The sequence below is a fragment of the Topomyia yanbarensis genome, chromosome 2 (assembly GCF_030247195.1).
Source record: "Topomyia yanbarensis strain Yona2022 chromosome 2, ASM3024719v1, whole genome shotgun sequence".
Taxonomy (NCBI): Eukaryota; Metazoa; Arthropoda; class Insecta; order Diptera; family Culicidae; genus Topomyia; species Topomyia yanbarensis.
Window position 1 is genome coordinate 433,439,158 of NC_080671.1, and position 22,220 is coordinate 433,461,377.

The following is a 22,220-nucleotide window of genomic DNA, read 5'->3' on the forward strand; positions in this document are numbered from 1 at the left end:
CTTCACCGCAGAGGCAGGCGCCCTGGCAGTTGCAATGGATAAAGGAGCCACCGACACCCCGACGGTCATTTTCTCCGGCTCACTCTCCATATTAAAGGACATCGAGAGCGGGACATCGAAGCACCCTTTCGTACAGGCCATTGCAGCCTACCGCGACCCACTACTGTCCATCTGATGGGTTCCAACGGAATAAAAGGGAATGTCGACGCAGTTCGACGGAAACACCAACAACTGACATCATTCGAGAGATCAATGCATGTATTCAAACCAGTCTCATCGATTGGCGAAATTCCCGCTGCCATAGGCAGAAAATCAAAGGTTCCCATGACGTACGTATCGGCCGCAACAACCAGAGAGAGCAGAAGACCCTCTCCTGGCTTCAATTGACTCACGCAAAAAGAATCAAGAATGTCCCACATCAAATGCCATAACGGAAAAACGCTGTAGAAAATAACCCATTCTGTATTTTCTTTTGAAAATTTGGGTAGAATTAGTTTAGAGTGTATTGTTTACATTGTATTGTTATCGCCGTCAGTTTTTCGAAAATTGGAAAAAATGGCGTCTCGAAAAGCAACTTCGCCATTTAATTTTGCGAAAGCACCTGGAAAATCCTCAATTCTCTCATCGGGACATCGGAAAACAACTCGGAATCGTGCAGTCAACGGTGAGTCGTGTGATTAAACGTTACTACCAAGCTTTGAGCATCGATCACAATGAGAAATGCGGTTGGAATTAATGTTCTATTAGTGATCAGGCTCATAAACGTGTAGTGAAAGCGTTTAATCGGATGCTTCGGTTAGGGATGTGGCCAAAAAGTGGAATCTGTCCAAGTCTGTCGTTCGGAGAGCCGAGGACTGGCAGAGACTGCATACGTATAAAGTGCAGAAGGCTCCAAATCGTGACAAATGGCAAAATGCGGTGAGAAAGTCACGGGCCCGGAAACTGTACATCCAGATGCTGACGAAGCCTCATTGGCTCATAATGAATGATGAGACTTCAAGGCGGACATCCAGCAGCTCTCTTCACCATCCGCACAAGTTTGATGTTCCGGAGGTAGTAAGGAAGCAGAATCTTTCAAACTTCTGAAATAAATACATGATTTGGCAAGCGATTTGTAACTGGAGTGCGCCGATTGTGACTACCGGGGCTGTGGACGACACTCCTCAAGGAGTATCTACAGAAGCTTCCTCTGTTGAAGCAACACGAGAGCCCTACAATCTTCGAGCCGGATCTAGCTTTGTGCCACTATTCAAATGTTGTCCTGAAGTAGTACGAAGCTAACGGAATCACATTCGTACCTAGGGACATGAACCCCACCCCGAAACGCACTGGAACTAAGGCCCATCGAAAAATAGTGGGCAATTATGAAACAAGCAATTATAGTGCCTGTGAAGAAAGACATGAAGAAAAAGTTGGTTTCCGTACAGAAGAATTTGCAGCCAGATGTTGTACAGAGCCGGAGGTGCGTAGGGTGCGAACGTACGGTTATGGTATTGAAGTTGAATGAAATGAATTGCCTGAACGTTTTAAAAGGATCGGCAATTTTCTACAGCGTTTTTTTCCGTGATGATCCTATGCAACTGTAAGGAACTCGAAAACCTACGATAACAATACGACATACCGCGATCGATCAGAGACTTCGTCTCGAACGGCCCTGTACAGGAGCAAGTCTTAATATTTTCCATCAAGGATGCCGGACTGTACTACGGCATCTAACAACGCAGAAAACCAGACGAAAACGCGGACTTCCGCCACACTCCACCGAGGTGTGGAGAGGTGATCTGCCATGGTTAAAGCTTCAATAAACAACTAACTTCACAAATAATATGGACATCATTGGAGTGGATCGCAGAGTAGTGGAAGAGGCTGTTGGTTGCGAAAATCTGATACTACAAACTCAAAAAAGACAAAATACAGATAGCTCATAGATAACGAGGTAGTCAGAACGGTGGAAATCGATGCGGTTCGGTACGAGCTTGTCGACTAATTCAATTATTTTGGAACATTAGAACGATATCGATTTATAAAAATATAAGCAATGCTTCTCATACTCGGTTATCCGAAATTCAAATTTCTTATTTGGCAAATCGTATTAATACAACAAATGATAAATTTACCAAATTCTCGGCAGCCGGTTGCCCAGAGTAATTAATACATGATAACGCTATTGGCACGCTTACTAACAAATATCCCCTTCCCGTGATACATGTGGAGATGCAGAGGATTTGTCAGTCTCTAGCAGCGACATGTACTGGAGTAACATTCCCCAGAAAATCTGCATTCGGACGTGGCCGGTGCCGATATTGTTCAGCATGCAGGGGATCAATAAGGATTGCACAATGTGACTCATCATGTCATTCCCAAGCCAGCTGTTTCAATCAACATTTTGCAATCAATTGGTTCTTGTCGATAGCGGAGTAGTAGCCACGGGCGATCTCTTATGCTTATGCTTAAATTCATATATCTTTGAACATCAGTGTTAGGGGTCGTCCATAAATGACGTAGCATTTTTGAGTGATTTTTAACACATTCCTCTCCCATCGTAGCATTTCGTCACAAAACTCCAAATATCTCCCCCTGGTAATAACGTAGTTTAACGGTAACCCTACCTCCCTTGTCACCGTAAAAAATAAAAAAAACAAATAAAAAACGATGTTAGTTAGATGAAACGGGTAAGGTTGTCGTGACATCAGCTTAACCCCTATTCCCCTTTAAAAGCGCTACGTAGCATCACATGACTACCCCCATGTCGTCACACATCATCACAAAATACAAAACCCCCCTCCCCCTACGTCATTTATGGATGGTCCCTTATGTGATAACGATATTAGCCGCGAGATTAAAAGGTGTATTGTGGCCACGAGTAGGACTTTCTACGGCTTGTGTAGTCAGCCAAACTCCCATAGTCATGAAGTTAAAGGAGACAGACGGTGCGTTTGAGAAAAGAGCTCTGCACCCGATACTCGGCGGCACAATAAGGAATGGTGAATGGCGTAGACAAGTCTAGACTATAAACATGCTGATATTGGACAATCAGTCGTCCAATATCAGCACGTACTAATTCAAGGCTAATTTTTTTTTCTTATTTGTACCAACTTACCCTGCGGTAGCGGCGGACTTTTCCCCGACCGCGGACTAGAGTTCGGCGTGGAGCGGGGACTCTGCGTCTGGTGGTTCTTCAGCATCCGCATCAGTCCCTCGAGCTGTGCCATCAGCTGCCGGCGCGAGTCCTGCAGCGCACCCAGGTGACCCTCGAGTTCGCCCTTCCGTTGCCGCAGGGCGCGCAGTTCACTCATCAGAGCCGGACTCTCGGGTGCCACCTGTTCGGCTTCCTGCTGGCGGCGAAGTTTTTGGATTTCACGCATAATTTCTTTGTTTTTCGACTCGAGCTGCAGGATCAGTTCTCGCTGGGCTCGGGAGCTGTCTAGCCCGATCTGGACGGGATCGGGTGCGGAGCTGCCGGGCTGCGTAAATTGACCGATCAGTGGGAGCAACAGTTTTAATTTCAAAGATAAGATTTACCGTTCGACTTTCCTGAGCCAACCTTGCGGCGTACCGGGCGATTAGCCTGTGTTCTTCGTCGTTCGAGATGGCTGCTCCTCGCGTAGATGTACCGTTACTATCCAGCGATAGCCCGGTGCCCCTGAAATGAAAATCTCATAAACATTGTTTAAAGCACTAACTGAAGCAGAACCTCACCTGGAATCCAACGTACTACTCCGATCGTACATTCCGGGGATCATCGGTCCATCGTTGAAGCCATTATGCGACGGCAGGGGCGAAGGTGGCACGATGTGTGACAAGTTCAGCGTCTTTTCCGGCATGTCCGGAAACCGTGGCAGCACTTGATTAGGTTTCTCCGGAACGCACCGGAAACTTTTGCGCAATGAGTGACCAATCTGTTTGCTAGGACTTTTATAGCTGGAGTATTCCTTCACTTCGTGGTCGTTTTGGTGGTTTAGCGATACCCGTCCTTGCCAGAAGCAATCCTGGCAGAGTTGATAGGCATGGCATCGTTGACACCGGTAGCGAAATCCGGTGAAATTTTCCCTCAGACAGACGGAACAGATTGTTGGATGTACTACGGTTTCGACCGTGGCCAATCGGTGAAGTAGTGCGAGCCACACCAGACAGGCCGGACCCGGTTCGGACATGAAGGCGGCCATAAAATCATTTACGGTGATTTTGTTCTCCACGGGAAAGATTTCACTTTCCAGACCTTCCTTGTAGTGGAATGTAGGTGATTCGAAGACTGCCGCTGGGAGGGATAGTACCTCTCGGAGAAAATCTCCGAGCTTCCAGTGGATCAGCTGACCGGCACCGTCGGAGATTTGTGAGAAAATGTCTGCAGAAGAAAATGAAGATGTGGTAAGTATGGTTTCATCGAAGAGTTGGATCAACTGACATCTAAGCTTGTCGACCATCTTTCCGGCACACATGATGGCGAGGGCAACCTTGATCGAAAACACACGAATCTTGCCGGAATTGTCTCCGGCGTAGGCTGCCAGTAGCCAATTCAACAGTAGACTAGCTTTGGAATCGACAGGAACTTGTTGCGTTGGGGGAAGACGTTTGTTTAGATTGTGGTACAGCGAGGACACTAGCGTCTCCAGCCGGCTCACGCTAACCTCGTTCTGGGGTTCCAGCGTATTCAGACCATTCTCTCGGAATGCTTCGATCACGTTCCAAATGTCGACCAGATGAACTGCGGAGGAAAAAGTTTTTGAGATAATAGTGAAACATTGATGGCGGGATAGGTGAGGGAGTGGCAGGGTAACTTACGATTCGTGGATTTTTGAACATATCGGAGTTTGCAGGCAGTTCGGTACGAGGCGAAGCGGATACTGTCGAAGGATTGGATCTTAAGATCCTGCAGAATCGCCACCCGTGGCTCCATCTCCATGGTTGGGCCACACGCACTGTAAGTAAAAATTGGAATTGGTTTTTAGTTTATTTTGTTTCCGTATTATAGCTAATTTAATAATCTCAACATAATTGTTTCGGATGATCAATAAAACGACATATGTAAATATTTTATTTCAAACCTTATTTTTATTTTTAAATATGATTGGTTGTATGCTGAATGTTTGTCACAAATAATGATGTTATTCTTAATTTAGTTCAAAGATTTCATACTTCAATTGACATTTTATGTACCTTAGACCTCTCCACATTTTGAAAAAGTTTTGAAATATACATGGGTCAGCTGAAATTTTTGTTCTAGGTGTGAATTTAAGAACTTTCGCCAAAAATGGCTTAATTTGGACATGATTTAGAGGTGTCTCCAATCAAAAATCGTGTTTTTGCTATGTTTGCTATGTTTCCAATAATTAGTATTTTGCTATGGTAAATTAGTAGTATTTTTTCTTGGTTTTGGTATTCTTTTCTATATAAAAATCCAGTTAACAAATTTTCTATTACGATTAGAGCTATGTTCACCTGTTAAAACATGTTAAGATATGTGTAAGGAACAACCCTTTATGATATGTGGGCATGTAGGGCCTATCAATTCAGAGTGTAAGTGATCTTCCTATGGAAACATAGCAAAAACACGATTTTTGATTGGAGACACCTCTAAATCATGTCCAAATTAAGCCATTTTTGGCGAAAATTCTTAAATTCACACCTAGAACAAAAATTTGAGCTGACCCATGTATATTTCAAAACTTTTTCAAAATGTGGAGAGGTCTAATGTACCTATAGATTCGGTTTGATCCGACAGTTTTACCGTAAAATTCATAAACTGAACGTGGGAACTTTAATATACGATACGTTGCTTTTATAGATAAACATTCACCCGGTCGTTGGCAATTCTCATTCATCTGAACAGATGCATCCCGTTAGACTTCACACAAACTACACACAAACTACACACTAACGTACATATATAGGTAATAAATCAATCAACCCGACCAGACTACATGGTGACAAGCACTGGCTTATGTTATACGAAGCGAGCAAAGAGCACATGTTTACTTAATCAGCAGGTATTAGCTAGCCGAAGGTGCCAAGCCTGGTTGCACACATTATTCGGTTCCAGTTTGGCCATCCAATTAGCAATCCTTTGTTAGGTGCCTACAATGTTTGCCCTTCTATCACATTAGCGGTATGGGCTCATCCGTGATTTACCATAAATTGCACAGTTTCAGTGTGCGCGGGTGTGAATTGCGATTTGAGCAAACAATTTGAAATGGCCACCTGCGATGGTAAAAACAATAACACTAGAATAGAATTTAAAAAAACGATGATCTACAATGTATTGGAAATGATATAAAAAATGTAAGGTGACCTAAATTAATATTAATGTAATATCTACATTTTCAAATTTTCAATAAAAAAAATCTTTGTCTATCCCACTCATAAGCTAGCGCACAGCTTCTTTTGGAACAGTTTTGGTTTGCTGAATCCACAAATGATTCATCTGACCCATGTCGTTGGCGGCTGTTCCCTTTATGTTCAGCTCTTGTTTCATTATACTTAATACTATTGGACGAAACTGGAACAATTTGGTGGCCTTAACCGTCACAGGTCTTCTTGCCACAGAAACAGATCCCTTGCCAAATTATAAATTGTTTGGAAAACTTATCCGCGAAAAAAAACATGAATCTTCCAGGAAGCTTGTAGAATGTCAGCCAAAGAATTTCGTATAGGTTTCATCGTTGATCAAGACACATCCATCGAGCCTCGTCAGCACGTGATCGAACAGCTTACTAGCCCAGGTTCTGGCCACTGACTGCAGTTTGAGGCTTCGGTTTAGTTGTTTACTTAATCAATTACGTTTGTAGCATATCGCCGGGGTATTTGCGTCTCAATTTCTTTTAAACTATGCACCTTAATAGTGGTGCATCAAGAAGACCGGAAGGGCTTATTGGGTCTTTTTCCTACTTTCACCAGCTCAAGAAAAATTTCAGCAAAGTAAGCAATATAATATAAAAGTAGGTGCTTGCAGACTATTTGTGTGGTGCTCGGGGCCTAAGGTATCTTTGTCAAGTGCTGTATTTATCTCCTTTCCCAGCTGTCATTTCTGTTTCCTAATTGTGCATGATTAAGCTGACCAACTCTGACAAAAAATTCGTACACCATTCAACAACGAATGGTAATGGTGGACCATGCTCAGGTTTATGGCTCGCTAATGTACGGAATTGTTGTCAGAGTTGGTCAGCTTATGCATAATATTCACAATATCTGTCTTTTTCAATATATTGTAGTATTTAAATCGTACGTTCATCGAATCTGTACTGAATGAATGTCTGATTAATGTATTTTTTCTTCTTGTTATGTTTTTATTTCGGCAAGAATATTTACACATATAGCAACTACACAATACACACGAAATTACCAACGCGCTAGCAAATCCGACATACAAACGCCCACGCGATAAAAGGAATGCGCACGATAACATATGAACGCTTGTGCCTATCGCGATAATACTAACCCCGCCGCAAACGCAATAATGCTCACATAGTTACGCCCACGATTTCGCAAATATGAAAATACTCTGGGGATTAAATGAACGTGTTAGAATGTTGGTCTCAAGTGCGATTTTACAAACTCCCGCTCTCGTGCCTTCGTGAATCGTAATAGTCCGAGAGCCCCCACACTTAGAAAGAAACTTGTATACACAAGGGCAGGGGATGGGGCGACACATCGGACGACTCTAGTCGCTCTCTTCTTTCATCTAACTCGTACACTCAAATTTATGCACTAGAATGACATTCCGCGTGGATATTAAAAAAAACACTGTAACATACAGAACATATACACATAAAAATAAATGAAAAATAATTAAAGAAGTCATTCAAGTTATTGACTGTTCCGAATCATAGTGATAGGTAGAATATGAGTGCTAAACACTTCTTTGAAAATTGTACCGTGGATATTCTACCAAATTTTCCTGTGTGGCATTTTTCTATACTACTATTCAACGAAATGAGGTAACGAAGCAATTCTGAACGAAGTCTAAGTTTCGTCCTACTACTGCACTAATTAGTACATGTTATGAAGCAAATAATGTCTATATTGCATCGAAAGACCCAAATTGATGCTACGTCATTTCATGCGCAAAAAGCTTCCGACACCGTGTGAATCAGCGGCATATGTGACCATATGACACAGATGCTGATGCAGTCACATTAGTCGATCAAATAAAACACTCAGGCAGGCAATTGGTGAGGGACAAAAACAAATAACTAGCTCATTCACGAGTTTTAACGTCGCAAAGGCTTGGTGTGAAAGTTTTCCGTGACTTAATTTTTTTGTCGTTTTTGCCAGCATGAAGTACAAAAATATTTTACCCTCGTCCGGACATGCCGCAGACTCAGGTGATTCGCATTTCTAATGCCAAATGATCCTGACTCCTGCGGCAGCAGACAAAGGGTTAAGTCGCCGGGAAACTCTAAAAATGCGCACATGACCCTATTACACGCTTTTCTAAACTTTCTTCCATCAACTCCTTGCTTTCTCTTGAGTACCATGGCTCTTAATGGAAGGTGAAGTATATTTTTCAAGATATATTTCACCTTCCAGTCCCTTGCTAATTAAATTCCGTTACAACAGTTAAAAAATTGACTCAATAGGTTGTTGAGAAAAAATGTAAAAAAAATACAAATTAAGTGATTTTAAATGCAATCTGGCAAAGGCAGCAAACAAAAATGCGCACCAGTGTACATTCTACCTCTGCTCAAGCTGGTGCTATAGCAATCGACAAATAACAGTCGCCACGATCTGACGTGATACACTATTAATTTTATTTATTCGATGATCGTTTGTCCGTTTTTTAGGAGATGAGTGATGCTTTGCAGCGAAAAGAAAGCAAACTTCAGCTAAACACACTATTTGTTGATTTCAAATATTGTCGTATCCGTCCTTCTGTCAGCGGAAGATGATATTGCAACTGGAGCTTACGGATGTCATCTTCATACAGCTCCATTATATATGAAATTCGAAATTAATAACATACAATTGTTTAGTTGTAGTTGAGTGCTTAACGGTTAGGTAACGGCATGGTACACGCGTACCTCATTCTACCTTTCCAGATTTCAATTAAGAAAATCACGATATGTTTTCCATAACTGGGACCTGAAACTTGATGACATGTTAGTACATCACCAAGCATAAATTTTAGTGAGATAAAATTAAAGAGTAGATGAACCTGAGGGTAACGTCTTGGATGTTTTTACCCCCACAACAGACTGACATTACTATAGTAATTTTTATCTGATTCAAATATTTGCAGATGTTTTTAAATCAGGAAGTCATCTTATTTTTCAAACCTGCTTTAAGGAATCGCATGCGGTCGTTTTAATTCCAGAAAACCGGATTCCCAGAGATGTGTCCCAGTAGTGGAATACTATTTGTAAATTTCAAATAATCCTTTGGAATATGGATGTCAAAATTCTTGGAACTGTCTCAGAGACTGATAATAATTGTCACGGGACTATCGGATAATTTGACCGCGGAACGGTCTTCACGGAATGGTTTGCGTGGTGCCGTAAGAGATCCACAACTTTATTTGATTTCTTAACAATTCTATCTGTTTTATGCTTAGCCAGTAAGCGGAACAGATAAATGACATCATCTACAGAGAAAAATATGTAAGAAATGTAAAACAGACTATGTCATATACTGGTATACGGTCATGAAAACTTATTTCATTAAAGTTCCGCATAACATTGCCACCAATAAGCTGGAAAGGCTTGGCTTTCCCATCTGGCTAACTAATTGGCAGAAGTCCTACCTATACAATAGATTAGCTTATGTGAAATTTGCGAACCTTATCTCGAATGTTTTCGAATTACCGGCTGGGGTCCCGCAAGGCAGTCATCTCGGGCCTCTTATATTCATCTTATTCATAAATGACTTCTGTGAGCGAATCCAGTCTGGAAAGCTGTGAAATGCCGATGACCTGAAGATTTTCCGAAAAATAAAAACTCCTCTAGACTATGTAGTTCTTCAATCTGATATCGGCTTAGTTCAACATTGGTGTCAACTCAACGGAATGGATTTGAACACAAATCAGTGCAAAGTGATTAGCTTTAGACGATGTCGCTTGATTTCTCGTTTTGACTATAAAGTAGATGGCTGCATCCTAGAAAGGGTGTTGTCAACTAAAGACCTGGGTGTTCTATTTGACTGCAAACTGAAATTCAGCGACCATATTTCCACAATAGCTGCAAAAACTTTTGCGACTCTCGGTTTCTTACGAAGAAACGTGTGCACTTAGAACGTTGTACTGCTCTCTGATAAGCAGTACCCTGGAATACGCTGTCCAAGTTTGGGCGCCACACAACGCAACTCAACGTGATCGAATCGAGCGAGTACTTTTCTTACGATTTGCTATTAGAAATCATAAATTTAAAAAAAAAATTGTTGTGAGAAGTTGTAATTATCAGATAAATTGAATATTGTTATTCTCCCTAGTAAAACATGTGCTCAGAGGAGCACGCGCGTTTAACTGAATAGTTGAACAAATATTTTCCAGTCGCATTTATGAAAAAATTATTACCATCGGGACGAAATTTCTCCCTGATTTGAATGCAAATTGCCTGATTACAGGATTTCCCGATCTAATAGAATTCCTCTGAAATTCGCCGATTTTCCAGGTTTTTCCAGGAGTCGACACCTTGCTTATCTTTCTGTTGAGAAATACTCGCATTATGAAATTCTCGAATACTCGATCATGTATGCATTGCTCAAGAGATAATACTCAATTTTTGTAAATTGACGCTTCTTAATAAAAACAAATCATCTTATATTTATTAAAGTTGTTCTACATGTTATTTAACAAACAGAGAATAATATTCACGATATCATCGTGAAGCAAGTATCTTTGATGGATAAGTCAAGGATCAGTTGTCCTCCTTGAGTAAAATATGTAGGTATTTCAAGTAAGGTTAATAGGTCCCAATGAAAACAACGGCATATACATCCAGTATATCAATTTAAAATCACGCCGGCTTCTACCTTCACGGAATTCCCAAAAGTTTGTTGAACTTTGAGAGCTTTGGAATGAAATGTTTTTGAAAAGATTCTAAATTCCATATTTATGATTTGACTCCTACTAAAGCTAAGGTCACCTCGATGTGTAATCAGAAATGTCCTTAATTGCCCGTCAAACTGCATTTCGTGGAACAAGCAAAGTGTGCATAATGCAGTGAAAATTAGTGAATACCTATATAAGAGCAGTTGAATATAGTTTAAAAGAAAATTTTCTGACTGATTGATTTCTCATTTGTTTGCTAGAGATGCATGATAACAGCTTAACATTCACGCTTCTTTTCAGTTTAGTAAAAAAAATCAGCAAGGTGTTATATTGCTACGTGGTGTTTGATGTAAACATATGACACTGCCTCCAAAGAGTTATACGAGATGCGATATTGAGGTACAACATGTTTCGTCAGAATAGCGTGCCTCCCTCCATTTGTCAATGGGATGGAGTCGCCTGTGTGTAGTAGATAAAGCACGGTGTGTTTGGTAGAACAAGTTTATTCGAAAAAAAATCGGCATCTCTAAAACTTTAGTATGTGAGAGAATGGACTTTGCCCTTTCATTTACAACCATAAGTCAAATATTCTGTCGGGGGCTCCAGAACAACTTTTTATTTTAAGGTTGCACAGAGAATGCGCAAAATTCGCAAACGAAAAAAGCAGTTTTTTTCCACACCGTATGTCAGATTTTCATAAAAATCAATCAGCGTATGTAGAATGTTATTACAGTACTGCTGATTGATTTTTATGAAGATCTGACATACGATGTGGAAAAAAACTGCTTTTTTCGTTTGCGAATTTTGCGCATTCTCTGTGCAACCTTAAAGACTTTTTGTTTGAAAACGCAGGTATTCCATTGAAACTGTTTCACATTTTTGCCATTAGGTATTACTATAGACAGTCAAATATTACTAAAAGAGAGAATCGAATAGGCAATTTCACTGTCTACAACTATGTAGAGAACTACAAATAGATCTAAAATCGTTCGGGAAAGTTATTTAAATTTTGCCAAAGTTTTAAATTTACATGGAGCATATTGGTTAATAAGCCAATTTTAAAAAATATTTTCATTTGTGAAAAATGATTCGCTTTAATAGAACAGTGTATTCAGACGAATCTGAGGGCTGACAAAGTCCCACCTGAAAGCAAAACATAATTCTAGAATCCACCGGTTCTTACACGCAAATGATATCTTTTGACCAAGGAGGTATATAGAAGAGCAGGTAAAATTTGTATTAAATTGGGACTCTTTTCAAAGATACTGGGTAATGTAGTAAAAAGGAACAGTTTTTTCTGTCAAAATTGTATTTGTTTCTTATTTTTCATTTCTGCCCTCGTTCTGGAGGATGGCTGATATAATTTTTTCTATCAACATCCTGTAAGATACATTAAATTTAAACATTTATATTTCAACAAACTCGATTAGATATTTAGTCATTTGAAAATCCTGATTAACCGTTTTAAAATTAGGATAAAAATGATGGAAAATTATAATTCTATGAGATTTAAGTTCAAGTTTGTTAACTTTTAGGAAAAATTGGAGGAACGATATACCTACAAGGCTTTTCTTGTACTCCAATCACACTTTGGCTTTAAAATGAACACATTTCACATAACCTAGGGGAAAGATGTCAAAGCATACTGTCATAATTCTCTTTGAAAAGAAATTCCGAAATAGCTATACGCTGAACATAAATCGCAATAGTCAATGATAAATAAAATTTTTGTCTATTGTACGAAAATAGGGTGGTCAATATAAAAGTAGTCACATAAATTACTAGGAGAATTCACTCAATATACGGTTCACCGCGATGCTTTCTTGTTTGTTTACTGTTGTGATCCGTGTTCTGCGAGTAACGCTTCCGGATTTTTTTAGAGGAAATTCAGGGTTGTTAATCGATAATTAATCGTCATCGTCGATAACGTTAACCACCCGTCAACGTAATCAGAAACTCTGTTAACGATAATGTATCGTCGGAGTCATCGTCATCGTCGATAATGTTATCTGTGGTTATTGCGATACATTTTGCGTTACTTTCCCGTTTATTGGAGTTGAAGTTGATGCGGTTAACTTTCAATTGTTTTGAAATAAATAACTATTGAAGGACATGTTGTTGGCAGTCAATCAATAGTTTTGGACATTTTCAATACACAGGGGGTTCTACGATGTGTCAAAATGGATTTTGTTCAACTTTTGGGGAAAGTTTATTGTATTGGTAAGTGAAAAACAATAATTTTGGGCGTTTTCAATGTACCGTCGGTGCGTCAATTTTCCAACTTTTTGTGAACTTTTTATATTGAAGGGCGTTGGCAGTTGAAAATCGATAGTTTTGGACATTTTCAATTCACAGAAGGATCCACCAGTGCACAGTGTTTCCAAAGTGGCAGAAAGGTGAAAGAAATTCTTTGATCCACGAAAAAACATTTTTAGCTATAGTGTCTTCAGCAAAGTTTAGTTATATTTTATGCATTTAAAAAGTATTAGTTGGGTGATTAATTCCTCTAAAGCTGAAAAGCAAGTTTTTGTTTGGTCATTTATGAAAATAAAAAAATCTTCATTTGGCAAAGTTGTTGAGAATATTTTAAGTATTAACTTCGCTGAAGAGACTATGTGTCTATCTGTCGATTTTAATATTCATTTGTGGAGATTTCTTTGATATACCCCTAAAAATTTCTTTTTTCAAAATACTTTTCCTGGTAATTTTGTAGAATTTCAAAATGTTCCAAGATTTTGTTCTGCATAAGAAAATACAGAATTTTTGTAATGTAAGTTTATTTATATCTCTTACAACTTAGAAGTTATCGAATGTTTTAGTGTCCAAAAAGCAATATTTTGGTATGGAAGCCGCAAATTTCCGCAGACGAAGCAATACCAATACGAAACTGTAAAACAAACACTATCAAAACCGTTTGGTGGGCTCTAGCCTACGTTCAAGTCAAATTCAAGCAAACTCCTTCTTTAGCATATTTTTCTTATCTTAGAGTCTCTTCAGAACCAGAAAAAATATGTCCCGATTTTATTAATGTTATCGTTTTATCAGCCTAAAATTCACCAAGGGGCTGATAAAAACGGGTCTTCACTGTATTCAAAAAACGAATAAAACTCTATTATCATGCCGTTTATAAATTACGCTACATATTAAAGGGTAAAAGAAGGAATCATGAAGCATCTTGTTACATAGCGTAGAGACGAAACGGAGGTGGGGGCTAAAAACTTCCCAACTAGAAAAAGAAATCAAACATTGGAAATATGTAGATTGTCCTTTTTAAAATCCAACATCTTCTAGTTTAAATTAAAATTATAATAAAATCTGTTAATCACCACACCACTTAAATGTGTAGTGTAATTTGTGAATGGCCTAATAATAGTGGTTTAGTAGTTAATTAAGTTAATTACACAATAGCTCAAAATTTGTTTTCTTCTTGGTCAAAACAATTTTGATCACCTTTTTGCCGCAATACAATACACTTTCCCGTAAGATTGAAAAAATTTCATTTATCGTTGGACCCCCACTGTGCAGAGAAAATGTCCAAAACTATTGATTTTCAACTGCCAACAAGATGTCCTTCAATAACTATTTATTTCTAAACAATTGAAAGTTAACCGCATCAACTTCAACTCCAATAAACGGCAAAGTAACGCAAAACGTATCGCGATAACCGATGAACCGACGATGTCGATGAATACGACGATACAATTATCGACGATGACGATGAAGGCGACGATACATTATCGTTAAAGGAGTTTCCGATGACGATACATTATCGTTAACGAGTAACGCCGATAAATTATCGTGAAAAATGTATCGTATTAACAACCCTGGAAATTATGTAACTTCTTTTTGATGCCTTTCCCTAAGTCTTCGTGAAATGTTTTCTTTTGGAAATAATGCGATTTGAGTGCAAGCGAAACTTTACATTTTTACATTCTGATGAATGGAATCTTCTCCAAAAAATATCAAGCATATACCTAAAACCCAAAATTGTTTTTCTCTGTCAATCATCTTTCTTTTAATATTGAAAAGGACTAACACAATTTCCAATCAAAAGGTAATTTAAACTAATTGCATTTTACCATGCAGAAACTGATCAGGAAGGAGAGCAATTCTAGATTACAATAGCCATCCGCTACAATATAGATGGATATTAAAAAGAAGACATAAATGCATTATTGAAAAAATAAAATCTCTTTACTATTTTAATTAACATCTTTAAAAGGTAAGAGTATCGAATAAGTCTGGTCAACATTTCTCTATACTTCCATATTCATAAAAGAACCGACGGAATTTGAAAATATAATTTTTCCATTTAAAATGGGACTTTGTATACACTTAAATTCATCTGAATACACTGGTCAACTAAACCCAACATTTTTTGTGAGTCCTTGCAAAACGAGTTTTTAACCAATAGGCCCTGTATAAAAACGGATACAATGTTAATAACATTCTCGAATGATTTTATATCAATTTATATTTTTCCACAAAGTTGTAGACAATGAAATTTTTCATCAGATTCTCAGTTTTAGTATTATTTGAATGTCTACAGTACCACCTAGTGACAAAAATGTGAACTAGTATCATTGCAAAACCTATCCTACACCTAAATATATCCTATACCACAACCTATCCTATACCTAAATCTTTGAAATAAAAAAGTTGTTCTAGACCCGCCGACCGATTATTTTGCGATCGGTTGCAAAAAGAGATTATAACTACTAGAGGGAGCAAAGCGCTACTGTCTCCATGCATTCACGGACTGAAACATGGGGTTTCGCTTTAGCATATTGTATCCCACTACTTTGACATGTGTATACCCGGGGCAATATGTGGCAAACTAATGGGCCTAGCATATGTAAGAGCGAGATGATAAATTTTCAATGTTAACAGCTACATGCGACCAGGCCTGACGAGAGGGGGGGTCAGGGGGGGCAACTACCCTGGGGCCCGGGTCTGTTTTGGGGGCCCGCATTTTTAACTGAATTAAATTTATTTTAATTTAATTGTTGAAGTTTATTGTTTCTGTTGACACTGCAAATATATTACAATCAACTACGTTCCAATGGTTTTCTGAAGTACGTGGACGTAACCCAATTAGATTCATTTAACAGTGCAATTGAACCATTCTGGTTTCATTTATCGCAAATATGCAGTATGAAGTGGTATACAATTTACCATATTCTTAGCTAACTGTTACTAATAAAAGTTGGATATTTTCGGAATGGAGTAGACGAGTAGATGACGAAAATCAATGTATGAAGCCATTTTGAAAACCAAGATGGCGAATTCCAGTTAAGACATCATTAAAACCTAAAATATTGACGTTTTCTGAATAAGATAATCATAGAATAGATATATAGTAATATAAGATAATCATAGAATAGATATAGTGATTTGTGATGCGAATGATATGATTATAGAAAACTTTTCGCAACCAAAAGACGCAATATTCCCAAGTAACCAATAGGCATTATAACGTAGCCTAATATCTGCTTTAGATCCACATATAAAGCTGTCTTAAAGAGCAGTGAAGCCCTGAATACTGATATAATGCTGATATTATGCCAGGAAAGGCGAAATATAGTGCTATTACTGTGCAGAGATTGACAGCTTGTTTCTGCAGTACTAATGCTATTATATAGCACCAGCGCACAAATGTCAATTTTAAAAGCCTTATATTGGCAATACTAATGCTATTAAAAAGTTTTAGTTGGCTGTCATTGTCCGCCATGGTTTTGAAACCATTTCTTATGTTTCCCTTCAGTATGATAAGCAAAAAGGAAAAATTTTAAAATAAGATGTTCTGCTTAAAACCGTAATTGTCTCTCTTCTAATGCATTGTAATAAATATCCTTAATGGGGTTTCGTTCTCACATAATATGAATGTTTTACGAAAATTACCTTTAGTCAGTCTCGAACTGAAGTACCTCATCCTTCACGGTAAGTGCGCTGCGTTTGCTCCCTAGACTATATTGCACATGTTCGATTGAAATGAAATATGCCGAATATAATCTTCAAGAAGAGTTGCATAACAAATAAACCCACAGCATTACAATAGCATTATATCGGCTTTTTATTTACTCTATAATGGCACTAAATGTACTTGTAAAGCTTACATGCTTTAAAGATTCTTGAAGCATGTACGCGTTATATCAGCTTTATATACGCATATAGAGCAAGCGATAATGCTATATGTGGCTATATGTGGATATTGTTCGAAATAGCCCTAAGGTACCATTTTTATCATCTACTCGTCAAGCCCGTTTCACAAATTCCCAAATTGTTAGGGCTATCGAGATTATTGTTTAATCGGAAGTCTCCATCCTGGATTTCAAGAAGGTACCAAATATCCATTTTCATCAAATACTTGTCAAGCCCGTTCCGGAAATATCCATATTGTTAGGGTTATCGATAATGTTGCTCAACCAACGAATTTTAATAAGAATGTAAAGCGAACTTTTTTTGCGATCTAAATCCCAAAAAAGAACTAATTCAATTTACGAACCCTTGACTTGGTTCGTAAATTGAGGTTGCAGTGTACACAGCAGACTTCGCTGTTGGATCCCAGTCATCGCATTCGGAATGTTTTCTCTCTGAATGTCAGCGCAAATGTAACAACTGATTCCAAAACCGAATTTAGCCATGTTCAGAAACCGATTAAGAAAATTCGTTCAGGTCATAGTGACAACTGCAATAGCTGCATCCAGCACCTCAAAATCAACAACAAGAAACAAGGCAGCATCAGTGGTGCGAAATTTTACATTCAGTTGCCTATTTCTGATTAATTTGCTGAAACCAATATTCAGTTTCAACGCTTCTTTCATTAATTCACTTCCAAACTGACTGAAATTTTATGCAGAATCGAATGGTTGAGTGCAGAGGAAATATAAATTCATTCACCAACCAAAGCATTTATTTGTTATTATGTGGACAGTTTGAAGGCAGAAGTTCTTTTACATTTTCGAGCATAACTGATTTCCGTAATCTATATCTGGTGCACTTTTGCTTTATAATCCCTCTCAGAGCTAGCATAGAAACAAGATTCAGTTTGCTCCTGAATCCGAACATATGCGAACATGAATGTGTTGTACCGAAAAAGTGAAGGACGAGGGAAACAAACCAAACATTCACTTGGGATATCTTATTCATCGCGGCGGGCATGAATTGAATTTTGTTTCTCTTTCAAGCTCAAGAAGGGATGTCAATTCTTCTAAGCTCTGATTCTGGGCAGCATTAACGATGGTAGCATTAACGTGCGTCAAGGGAGCATGAACGATGGCGATATAGACTGTATGGCAACGCCGCAAAAAGGGTTTCCAATTGCAATGGCAAGTCGGACGCAAGTCATTCTAATAGCCAACCACAAATATTCCTTTATTAATTTTAATTTTTCCATCTATTACATGTTTAAAATACTGACGGCTCTGTTAAGCTAAAGCATTGAATCGTGTCAAACAAACAATTTTCATAAAAAATAGTTTAATTGAAACGGTTGCATCCGTATAGTTTCTTTAATCGATATTGAAATAAGAAGTCATATATGCTAGGGCCCATCAGTACTTCAAACCCCGGGGCCCGGCGCGGCTCTCGACGGCCCTGCATGCGACCTCTAGTAGTTATAATCTCTTTTGTTGCAAATGGAAGGGAAAAGTCCATTGTTTCGTATCCTGAAGTTTCGCGGATGCCGAATTTGAATAAAGTTGTTCGACAAAGACACCGTGAAAGATTTCAGCAATTCTAAATAATCTGACTACTCCGGAAATTGTCACAGGGAAAGTAGTTAAAATTTAATGTAAATCTAACCCTAACATGATGTTACAAATGTATAGGTAGATCAGCAACACGTAACGAAAAGAAATGCTGAGATTTGAACAATTGAATCATTTTGAATAATCCATTTTACACCATTTTACCACAAAGATCCATGTATTCGTTTTCAGCATGCTTCAGTGGGGCACATCTGAAAAATATCACCAAGTGTGTCCCCAAAGGGGTTTTCGGTCGGACGTGACAACCAGTTATATCAATCCGGCGGGGGATTGGAAGAGCTTTGATGGAATTATATACCCCAATGGTGTCAGTTTAATGACTTAGTAAAAAAGATTAGTGTCCGTATGTGAATCTGACGGTCTTTTCTCGGCCACAACGGTAAGCTGCAGTGTCTGAATCGATAGCTGTAAAAATAAAATCATAAAGAATGATGTGGGACTACATAAATTACTGCTCACATCAGCGACGGCAAACATATGGCCGGTAATTAGCACCGCACACAGATTAAACGACGAGCAATTGGTTGGGATGTGGAAATCGATAGTAGCTCTAATGACCGGGGCAATTATTGTGCCATTTATCTAGTGGACAGATTGTCAATTCCCGATCAAAAGATCGCTTCAAAATGGTAACAAACATATATCTTCTTTTGTTTGAATTGGTACTTTATTGTGTTTATGGTTATTTCAACTACAAACCCTAATGTATATCTCATCTTTTCTGAGAACAATTTGTATATTTCCTTTCAATCGGGTAAGCGTAAAACACTGGTGTGCTATTTGTCTGATAGTTAAAGGTATTTTACGTTTCAATTGAAACAATCCGTTCAATTATTTTGACGCAACGAATTGAGTTGGCGCGTTTGGTAATAAATGCTTAGAAACGTCCGAAAATATGTATTATCGAAGTTTAATGTACGTTAATTGGTTACGTTAACAATTAAGCTGAGTAAACATTGTGCTTCTAATGTTTTATGTTTTTGGTATGTTTTGTTTACAATCAGGTTTTAACACAATCGACGAATCGCGCGCTTTATAGGCTGAATAGCGCTCCGAATCTTGCTGCCACGAAAAGCAATTCTCGCGTCTCCTTTATGTAGAGTTGACACTAGTGCTGGTTGCCATCTGCTGGTGCCATCATGCTGGCAACTAGCACGCTACCAGCATAATGTAAACGCCTGCTATCTGCTGACAAGCGTTTACATTATGCTGGTAGCGTGCTGGTTGCCAGCATGCTGGCACCAGCAGATGGCAACCAGCACTAATGTAAACTGGCCATTAGAAAAACATTTTGAGCTTTTCATTCACTTTCATTTACTGGGAAGTTTTCAATTCATGTTCATTATATCCCAACATCCACAGACCAAGTCTCGATACATAGTCGAGGCATATGTTGCCAAGAAGCAATTTACCAATTCGCCAATTACATCCACTAATTCCTGTCTTCCTCTGCTCGTGAATTTCAGTCTACATACTTTATCCGACTGTTTGCCTCAGTAAGCCAAACAATGAAGCTCCTCGCCAACCGATTATAAATCCTTCCCTTACTGCATATGTACTACTGTAAGCTGTACTCAAAGCACCCGTAACACCGAAAAGGCGGAAAACACAATTCACTACACCATATTTTCCTCCGGTTGACAACAACAAGCTCATGTTTTGATTTCGAGTGAGATAGCAGCCGGCGACGCAGGGGGAATGTTCTTTTGCCAGCTTCCATCATCAGTTCCGCTGCAAACAAAGTGCTTTTGAAAATATTAGGTACATGAAAATTGCATGGAAACTGAATAAGAGTGGGGGTATACCGGGGATGAGCTACTTTTCCACTAGTCTTCCGGATTTCCACTGCACTGTATTTTGTTGTCCTAGTTTCAGTGTTCTATAGACACAAGACAGTCATCAGCAAACAGAAACGAAGTCGGCGGTGCAAAAATGTCCGCTGGGTAACTGACCGTTCTCGGTAGGGTGGTGGACTGGATGTTGGATTTCGTTCATTTTTTTTTATTTTATAATAATTCTACAAAATAATCTGCAGCTAAAATGATTTTGAAGAGAGCTCGTGTCATATCGCATGTCTACAAGCAAAAGCATACCCTTTAGTTTAGAAGCTGATAAAAAGTGCAGCTGCGAAAGACCACCACCTTAAAATTGCAATGTCAACATTGCAATGCATTGTTTCAATTTTGCTATTTTTATCTCTACGTTTCTGATCGAATCTCAGATTGATCTAGGTTGTACGACATCAGCAGCGAGTGAGATTAAAAACATAGGCCGGCAGACTGCTGGAGATGGTCAACAGTTGTAGCCGGGTGATGGCACTGCTTAGTGCTACTACCGCCACGAGCAACAATCTGAAGCTAACCGATTAATCATTTCTCGGTATCGCTAATGATGGCTGGCATTATTTCAAACTCGCCAATTCGGCGCCAATCCTCATCGATTTTATCTTTCTTCTAGAAGCTTATCAGTTTTTCGCGGTACATAAATATGTTATTATGGTAGGAAAAGCCGACACAGAACAGAACCTGAACAAGGTCGTTCGTGTCATGTCTATCAATTGAGCAGCCGAAAATAAAATTCGGAAGGACCGATTGTGCTTCGTAAGATGCACTATATAATTACGTATTTAAATATTTCAAGATGTCATGTTGCATAAACAGACAAGAGACAACTATGGAGAGCGACTAAAAGGTTGCTACTGGTTGCAGTTTTAAGTTCCTTGTGAGCACATAGTCAATGAGCGAAAAATGGAAGCAAACATTAAAAAATACTGATGTGATAGGTATGTGGTTTAGCGGTGTCCGGCCATTAGGCCGAAGGCCGTAACGCCGAAGGTCATTCGGCCGAAGGGCATTAGGCCGAATGGTCATTAGGCCGAATGGTCATCAGGCCGAATGGTCGTTAGGCCGAACGATCATTGGGCCGAATGGACTTTAGGTCGGGTGCTTAATAGAGAGGAGGGACAGGGATCCGAAAAAAGGGATCCAAAGCTTATCCCGTACAGCTTTCGGAGCTTCTCGGTATGAGCTAAATTTTCGTATCTCGATTGAACGAATCTCGTATTGTTTTCATTGTCTGGATATCATAAATATTCTTTTTTTCATTTGAGGTCCGAGCACACGGATTGAAGCGATGTGGGGTAGCCACGTTAGGCGCTATTATAATTAATTTTTTACATTACGTCGGCAACAATGTCCGGCCATTAGGCAGAAGGATGCTAATCACATAAAATCTGTCTGTAAATAAAATAATCTGTTCTATGACAATTTAATCAATAATGCATTATAAATTCTTGTGGAATGGAAACAATCCAATTTTCTTCTTTCATATTCCTTCTCTACCATTTTGTCTCACCCTCTTCTTCTATCTCTTACTTTTCTATTTTGTTCTACATTCTCTCTCAAAATCTCTAATTATTTCCTTAAGGACCGTTTTCTTCACCCTCGCTTAGCGCTTAAGCCAGGTTTAAA

The 22,220-nt window shown here is 38.9% G+C and overlaps 1 protein-coding gene across 6 annotated transcripts in view; it reads right to left on the reverse strand.

The window, feature by feature from the left end:
* Positions 1-22,220, reverse strand: part of LOC131685507 (dystrobrevin beta) — a 109,421-nt gene that overhangs the window by 17,590 nt on the left and 69,611 nt on the right. For all 6 annotated transcript variants that reach the window (XR_009304826.1, XR_009304825.1, XM_058969293.1 and 3 more), the window contains exons 2-6: positions 4,783-4,919; positions 4,406-4,705; positions 3,700-4,345; positions 3,523-3,643; positions 3,101-3,464 (exon numbers count right to left, since the gene is read on the reverse strand). Coding sequence is in view for 4 of the 6 variants with exons in the window: in XM_058969293.1 (XP_058825276.1) it covers positions 3,101-3,464; positions 3,523-3,643; positions 3,700-4,345; positions 4,406-4,705; positions 4,783-4,903 (1,552 nt within the window). In the remaining 2 variants the exon portion in view is untranslated. The remainder of the gene's footprint in view (positions 1-3,100; positions 3,465-3,522; positions 3,644-3,699; positions 4,346-4,405; positions 4,706-4,782; positions 4,920-22,220) is intronic.